The sequence below is a fragment of the Zerene cesonia genome, unplaced genomic scaffold (genome assembly GCF_012273895.1).
Source record: "Zerene cesonia ecotype Mississippi unplaced genomic scaffold, Zerene_cesonia_1.1 Zces_u003, whole genome shotgun sequence".
In the NCBI taxonomy this organism is placed as follows: domain Eukaryota; kingdom Metazoa; phylum Arthropoda; class Insecta; order Lepidoptera; family Pieridae; genus Zerene; species Zerene cesonia.
This window is the reverse complement of record NW_024045133.1, coordinates 2,414,266-2,423,566: the sequence shown is the minus strand read 5'-3', so window position 1 is coordinate 2,423,566 and position 9,301 is coordinate 2,414,266. Positions and strand designations below refer to the sequence as shown.

Here is a 9,301-nt window from a genome sequence, read left to right as displayed (position 1 = left end):
CTTATATAACCTTATTACGATTTTCCGAACATCAAAATACATATAACAATGTCATATTATAGTCAAGATCTTATCAAATCAATGTACCTTGCTTAGAACTGAGCCATGCTATTTTTGTTTTTATCAATAATCAGTCTTCACCCTCGGTACGTTTTTCCCTCCATTAGAATCTTCCTTGTGCGGTAATAAAAACGTTAAAAAAGCCGTATTAGTCAACCCGTTCTCTAGTTTTCTGATTAGCAACACATTTCGTGATTCATTTTATATTTATTATCAATAATTTACACACACACACACACACACACACACACACACACACACACACACACACACACACACACACACACACACACACACACACACACACACACACACACACACACACACACACACACACACACACACACACACACACACACACACACACACACACTTTTTAAATTTTCGTCATAAAAACTTTCATCCCCTATTTATTCCCTTCTTGATTGGTCCAGTAGTTTAGGCTCTGCTTTAATGGATCTGTCAGTCAGTCCTTTGCGTAGACGGTGAACCTAAGTTTCGATAGTTCAAAACTATGGATCGAAAAAATAGGGAGATTTTTCAAATACATTTATACTACGCTTATATTTACAAACTAAGTGTTTGCCCTGACTGCGCCCGATGTACATATTATGTAGGCTATGTCACACAGTTAAGTTGCAGCTTTCTAATGGCGAAAGAATTGTTGAAATCGGTTTTTGCGTGAAAACGTTACAAACATACAAAAATACAATAGTTTTCTTTTTATAATAGTGCAGATCAAGTAGGTCCCCTTTTTTATTTGACGATAAAAATGAGAACAGTTAACCCAGTTTCATACATAGGCTACTTTTTCAAAATTTAATCTTATCAAATAGTGAAACTGTATAAATTTCATCATGATTGACACTACACGCATATTATCTAAAACAGAAAATCGTTTGAAAGAGGTTTTACTGTAAAAAAAGCTACAATCACGCAGGCGATATTCTATTTTCGTAATTTGACATTTAACTCGATGTTGCCAGCAGAAATATGTATAATAGCAACACTAACAGCCGCATTTCGTAACTTCCGTTGGCTGAAGCAGTTGATGCTTATCACATTTTTTATGCTGGCCACAAAATGGGTCCATTAATATCGAATTTACACTTGGCAGTATTAAATTTTCTGCTTTTTATGTCCGTTGTACCACAGATCATTTAAAAGTTACTGCGAGTAGGATATACGTAACTATATTTAAAAACATTTTTTTTAATTATTTGTAACAAATGATTGTCCGAACAAGACCAAATTTAAATAGAACCACACGGGAGGCACCAGCTTTCAATTAAAAAGGAATCATCAAATTCGTCCTTCTTGTTTTCCTTATAATTTTTTTGAAGTTTTTTAAAAATACATATCTATGAAAACTTCCGAGTGTAGGATACCAAGATCTCCTAGTTCTCCAATTATGTTGTTCTATAGGATTTAAATGTAATAATGTGATTAAATTTTATAAAACATCGATTATTTAGTTTGTAAGTCATTATACATCTTCTTATATATAAAATTCTCGTGTCGCAATGTTAGTCTCTATACTCCTCCGAAACGGCTTGACCGATTCCTCTGAAATTTGGTAAGCATATTGGGTAGGTCTGAGAATCGGCTAACATCTATTTTTCACACCCCTAAATGATAAGAGTAAGGCAGAACAGCGTTTGCCGGGTGCAGCTAGTAATACTATAAATGCGAAAGTTTGTGAGGATGGATGCATAAATGTATGCGTGCGTCTGTTACTCTTTCACGCAAAAACTACTGAACCGATTGCAATGAAATTTGCTTCGTAGATAGCTGGACAACTGAAATAACACATAGGCACTTTTTATACCGATATTCCTACGGGATACGTACTTACGCGGTTTCGACCGCGGGTCACAGCTAGTAAGAATAAAAAAAAGTGTTCACGAGATGATTAGAGAAATAGAGAGTTAGGGAATTAGAAAAATGGAGAAATTGATTCGAACCCGCGTCTTTTTGCCATACCGTAGCAACGCCGTAGGAGTGGTTTTGAAAAAAATTGTGTAGAACTTGTTGTGATACGATAAACTGCTGTTTATCGTATCACTAGCTTCATACACTAGCTTTTGCCCGCGGTTTCGTACGCGTTAAATTCGGAGTAGTTTAATAGATTTTATGATACATAAACCTTCTTGATTCACTCTATTTATTAAAAAAACCCCATCAAAATCCGTTGCGTAGTTTTAAAGATTTAAGCATACAAAGGCACATAGGGACAGAGAAAGCGACTTTATTTTATATTATGTAGTGATAATTATAAATTTCTTACTAAGCAAACGGCTGCATCATAGCTGTGCTGTCCTAAAATTATGAGCATCAGCAGGCAGAGCAGGGTTGGTTTTCAGACATTCCATATATTGGAAACTTATAAATTAAATAAATTACGTATTAAAAACTAAACTCATATTAAAAAAATTATTTAATTAGACTTCTTATAGAACTACTTTTAATCGTCATTTTACACAGTTCTAACATTTACCACCGGTTCGAACGGCAGTTTCTACAGAGAAGAGCCGGCAAGAAACTCTCTCTGTAGTTGCTCTGTTAAGACACTGATATTCATAATATATTGCCGGATAGCAAACAAATCAAACATTATTCTTATAAATTTCGAATAAATCTTTAAGCTCCTGTATAGATATCACACTAATCCTATCCTACTTCCTAGTCCTACTATCATACTTCATACTAATATTATAAATGCGAAAATTTGTAAGGATGTGTGTGTGTTTGTTGCTCTTTCACGAAAAAACTACTGAACCGATTGCAATGAAATTTGGTACGTAGACAGCTGGACAACTGGAATAACATATAGGCAACTTTTTATCGTGATGTCCCTACGGGATACGGACTTACGCGGTTGAAACCGCGGGGCGCAGCTAGTGTTTCTATAATCCTTATTTTTTCATTAAACATTAACTCCCTTAATATAACCTAAATTAAACATACTAAGTACTATTATTAATTTATTAATAAATTATTACAACGCTAAAAATACTATCTGATCTGATTCTGAAAAACAGAACAATATTATAAGACGAAATAACGAGTAATAAAGACTATGAGTAAAATATATTGAAAAACAACTGTACCTGTATATTTGGGTCTCGAAAAATAGATTTTTAGAACATTTTTTCAAAAAAAAAAACACCTTAATGAACAAAATTAATTTACAATACTGTAAAAATCAAACGACCAAAATTGCATGAACACTAATTCTTACAAATAACGTTTTATGTTGCGTATAAACCAGGTTTTATAGGTCAGATAAGGCCGAGAGGTCGAGTTGTTTTGGTCGGCCACTTCCGTGCGTCAAGCTGGAGGCCACTGGTAGATATATCTATGAAGGAATTTGTAATGAGGCTCGGAAAATCGACGCTAACTAAGCAACGTTTAGTCTTATTATTTTTGTAATTGGTTTAGTTGCAATTCAGTGTAAGGTTGACAATGAATAGATAACTGTTTTATTTAATTTCTACTGGTCCTTAATGGCTTCACCCGTAGTACGTTTTTCGCTTTATAAGAACCTTCAGAACTTAACCGAAATGGTTAAGATAACTCGATTATTCTTTAGAAATAAGCGTTTCATCTTTATTTTTATGGATTTATTTAATAATCAAATTGCAATAAAACTTTATAGCTATATGTATTGCCTTCCAAACTGTTTTCTGAACCGGAGTAAATGTAAGGTAAATGGTAAAACTGTTATGACGATTCAAAAATGCATCTAGAAGAAGTCTAGTTGAATAAATATATGTTTTAGTATGAAGGCCGGATAATTTCTTCTAGTGATATGGTATTTGGGTATTATTTAAAGCGACAGTTGTAAAAATAAACAATGAAACTCAATTACTTCTTATACCATAAGAATTTCATAACTAACTGTTATAACTAACTAGCTTTTCGCTTCCGGGTTCGCCCGCGCATTAAAAGAAAAGTTCTACCCTTTATATATTTTCTATTCTCTTCCTTTTATTTATAAATAAAGTTAAATCCACAAAGTTTTGGATTTGCGATACAGATAGATGGACAGACAGACAGACAGATAGAAATACTTACGCAATTATGACATTACTGTGTATGAGGAGGGATCCATTATCTATTATCTGTTAAATTTATGTCTCTACGTAAGCCTTCTGAAAGTCCGCGTCCCTGCATACGTTATTAGGTAATTATTTCTATTATAACAACTTTAACAGTATAAAAAATATAGAGAAAGATATAAGCAAATCAATATGAAGGGTTTATTATTATTATATTGAATTATAGGAACTCTTTAATAACATAATATTATAAATACTTTATTTCTCGTAGGCCACAGGACGAAGCCCTTGAAAGAAACCGAGAAGTGTCCAAGTGGGCATCAAAGACTAATAGCATAATATGATCTCTTCTATATTTTATGCTACTCGCTGTATCTTCTACCTTGTAACTTTATAGGCTGTATATTAACTATTTAAGAACAATTAACGTATGGATAATATTATATTCTCTGTTGTGTTATTTTTATTCTGTTTTACCAAATACATGTAATTACAATATAGCATCCTATCCTAATAATCCTACTAATATTATAAATGCGAAAGTTTAAGGATGTGTGTGTGTTTGTTGCTCTTTCACGCAAAAACTACTGAACCGATTGCATCGAAATTTGGTACGTAGATAGCTGGACAACTGGAATAACATACAACAACTTTTTATCCCGATATCCCTGCGGGATGAGGACTTACGCGGGTGAAACCGCGGGGAGCAGCTAGTAATATATACTCGTAACATCGTTCGCATTGAAACGCAATCATTTTGACATTACAGCTAATAGATTTATCTTACAATATGTCTGACATGTGTCACTTGTATAACTTAGTATAACTTGTATAATTGAACGAACCGGTAAAACTGTGTTATAATTCAAAAGTACTCCTAGAAAGCTAATTTAATGAATAAATGATCGAGTTGTAATAAGTATATGTATGACATACGTAACTTGTATAATATGGGACATGTATAACATACGTGTGTGTTTCAGCCCGCGCATGTTCCCGCCAGGCGGAGTGCGCTGGTATAACCAGTTCATCCTGTGTGAGGACCCACTACGACCCAGTGACACGGTGCCTGTGTGGGGACAATCTGCCCCCGGTCAATGGGCAGTGTGAAGCGCAGACGAAAAGTAAGACTCGTTTAATCTATACTAATATTATAAAGCTGAAGAGATTGATTGTTTGTTTATTTGAACGCACTAATCTCAAGCACTACTGGTCCGATTTGAAAAATTCTTTCAGTGTAAGATAGCCAATTTATTGAGGAAGGTTACAGGCTATATATGTACCACAGGCGAAGCCGGGGCGGACGGCTAGTATCTTTATATACGTAAATTACGTTTCACATTGTTTTTCCGGGAAGGACTCCCAAACAATTCAACCAATTTTAAACAAATTTGCACACCTTGTGCAGTTTGATCCATCTGAAAAGATGATATAGCTTATATTGTTTCAATTACGATAAATGACTATCCGGGCGGAGCCGGAGCGTGCAGCTAGTATTTTGTATAAGATACGATTTCTCGAACTATATGGTAAGGTCTCTTGAAGGTAATGGATAAGGGAATCTCTCTATCATTTGAAAATGAATAGGCTTTCATGGAGTATTTTAGTATGTACCTATCTATCTTTTTTCTGTCTTGTGTGTCTATTTAATCTTAGGTAGCATACAGGAGAAACATGCAGTCGAATTCTGAACCATCTCCTTTAATGCAGTTAGAACAAATAAAGATTTTTTTTTTATTTTTATTTAGTTGAAAATAAAAACGAGCAACAGTATGTATTCTTTTTCTATGTTGAATAGCACAGTATATGTTATTATTAAAAGTGAAGTCCCGTGTGCCCTAGTGGGGTATGGGGCAGATGATGAACATCTGTTTCTCTGATCGATTTTCTTTACGGACAAGTAGGTGATCAACCTTCTGTGTCCTGCCAGACAGAGACATTTTTTTTTGTGCGTCCCCACCGGGAATGGAACCCAGGACCCCTCGGTTCTACGCTCACGCGTTGACCACTGTACCAAGGAGGCGGTCATATGTTATTATTGCTATATATATATATACCTTTAAACGAGCATTTTGCCATATTCGTGTTTTATTCGTGTTTTATTGACTTAAACTTACTTTTTTAACAAATATGAGGCGTTTGAGTAGTCCCAATTTATTATGACTCTTCCTATCATCTATTGGCGAATAATAATACTATAAATGCGAAAGTTTGTGAGGATGGATGCATAAGTATGTGTGCGTCTGTTACTCTTTCACGCAAAAACTACTGAACCGATTGCAATGAAATTTGCTTCGTAGATAGCTTGACAACTCAAATAACACATAGGCAGTTTTTATACCGATTTTCCTACGGGATACGGACTTACGCGGTTTCAACCGCGGGTCACAGCTAGTATATATTAAATTGCAAACCCCAAAATATCCATTCGTTAAATATTCCCTCACTTAATTCGACAGGAAATTGCTTTCCCCTCCAATTTTAGTTGGAGAATACGAGACTGTTAAATGTACGAAATAAAATTAATAGCTTTTGGAATAAATTATTATTTGAAATGTCATGCTAACGGTGTTAGTTAAAAATTATTTCAGGTCTAATAGACGCTACGTTATACGCTAGAAGTTTTTAGAGTACCTCGGTTAAGCTAGACCATTTCTGTACATTTAATCTATACTATAATAATATTATAAAGACGCAACTTTTGTTATGTGTAACGTTTTCACGTAAAAACTACTGGACCGATTTAATTTTTTTTTTGTTTTTTTTTTTTTATGACACAGTCGGCATTGGAGCTGGTAGGACGCCTGATGGTAAGCGCTACCACCGCCCATGAACATTTGGAGAGGCATAAGGTCCATTGCAGACCTTACGCCTCTACAAGTGGATTGCCGATTTTACATTGGGAAGGTATTAAGAAAAGATTGGTGAGAGGAATTAAGGAAAGGACTGGGAAGGGTAAGGAAAAGGATATAGGCTCTGGCTCCACCAATTATTTCACCATTAGAAATCTGCTATATAGCCTGGTACATATATATGTACCACGGGCGAAATCGCGGTGAACAGTTAGTATTTTATAAAAATAGTTATTGCAATACAATTAATTCATTCATTCATTCATTATAAAAATGTTTTTATGATCTGTTAGACATGAGATAATACAATAAATTCACGAATATATAAGAAATAAAAATTTGATACAAAATTTAATAGTCCTTGCGAGCGGCGCCGCGGCCGAAAACGACTTTAAATTGTTAGAACTAGATTAAATTTAAACGAGACCACACAAAAGGCACCAGCTTTCAAAGTTATGAGATAATAAACACAAAAAAAAACAAAGTTGAAGTCGGTTAAAAAAATTACCATCCCAATTTGACGCACACACGCCGACTTGCTAGTGTCATTTCCTGAAGTCCTTTCAAGTTTCCTAACCCTGAAATAGAAATACATTTTACTTTTCCAGTCGAATTAGGTCAGGCGGAGGGTCAAGGAGTTTTACAATATCACAGTTTCATTAAATTTTATAACTGTTCTTCATTATATTGCTAGATGCAATTTATATTTATTGGATGAGTAATTGTCAATTATCTGTCACTTTCTCCTGTCAAAACTCGTTTAAATTTCGAATCCTATCGCCTTAGTATTTTATTGTGTTTGATTTTATTATTATACATTTAGAGATTAACGGATTTTAAACGCGATTTATTCATTATATTATTAACCCGACGTTTCGACATCTTGTGACAACGCCCACTGTAAAGTGTTCGAAACGTCGGGTTAATAATACAATGAATAAAACGCGTTTAAAATCCGTTAAAAATCTTTACTTTCTAAATCCTAGCGCCTGGTTTTGAAAGACGGCCCGGGGCGCATTATTTGAGGTGTTCAAACGGTTATTATTCAATGTTCGACCCAACTTCTCTCAAATGTTAATACATTTTGTGACTTTTGGATAACTCTGAGTACTATCCCACTAATATTATATAAGTTCGTAAGTATTCTATGTAATAATGTAGCTTTTACATCAGAAATACATAAGCTAAGTATAAGTACTTGCATTTGCCCGTTGATTTGTTTGCGGGCGCAGCGTAGCTAGTAGGCTTTATATCTACCACGAGCGACGCCGGGATGGACCAAATTATAGTATAATATCATTAAAATGATATATAACTAAACTGTTAATTATTAAACTCTCTATTAATTAAAAATGAAAAAAAAACTCAATCTCAATAGTAAATGGTAACCTTTTAAATGAAACGAAAGCTGTTTTAAACTTGGTTATGTTAAATACTTTTACTTAGGCTAATCTATGATCTTAAGTTAAGTTAAGCACGAACTTAACAATGGCCAATGTCACAAAAAGGCTTATTATACTGAATCACGATATTATAATCACTGTAATGGTTAGCTTTCCACATTAATCGCAATTAATTGTTGTTCCCAAGGTCATGAATATTAAATGGCCATGTTTTTTTATGTTTGTTGGTTCAAACTACGTTTCATTTCCGAACGATTGAAGGGTGCATCAAAATGATTAAATTCATAATTAATAACGCAATTCGCGTTCATCACACTTCATACTAATATTATAAATGAAAGTTTGTTTGTTTGGATGTTTGCCCGTCAATCACGCTGAAACTACGGAACGGATTTTGATGAAATATTGGTATACAGACAGAGTATGAGCTGACTTGGGTGATAGGATACTTATATCCCGATTAATTGTTCCTTTGGGATAAAACAGGAATCTTAATACCGGGCGGAGCCGGGACGATTATCTAGATATAATATTTATCAGTCGACCTGTCAATCATTTAAAACATTAGTTTCAAAATTGTTTCGTCTAACGCCCCTTTTCTTTATCAATTTCTTTCGCCACTCTCCCTCCGGAGATCTCTCCCTCCCTCCCTCAAACGGAAAGTATAGAAATAAAATATTAAGTAAAAATTGCTTACCGTCTGTAACCTTATATAATCTATCCTATCCTACTAAAATTATAATTGCCAAAGTTTGTAAGGATGCGTGTGTGTTTGTTACTCTTTTACGCAAAAACTGATGAATCAATTGCAATGAAATGTGTTATGTAGATAGACAATAGCTGGACAACTGAAATAACATATAGGCAACTTTTTGTCCCGATATCCCTACGGGATAGGACTTAACGCGGGTAAAACTGCGGGGCA

At 34.5% G+C, this 9,301-nt stretch overlaps 1 protein-coding gene across 1 annotated transcript in view; it reads left to right on the top strand.

The window, feature by feature from the left end:
- The window catches only part of LOC119838556, a 15,864-nt gene that overhangs the window by 3,088 nt on the left and 3,475 nt on the right, over window positions 1–9,301 (top strand). Inside the window, exon 2 of the mRNA XM_038364539.1 lies at window positions 5,105–5,245. Coding sequence (XP_038220467.1) covers window positions 5,105–5,245 — 141 coding nt within the window. The remainder of the gene's footprint in view (window positions 1–5,104; window positions 5,246–9,301) is intronic.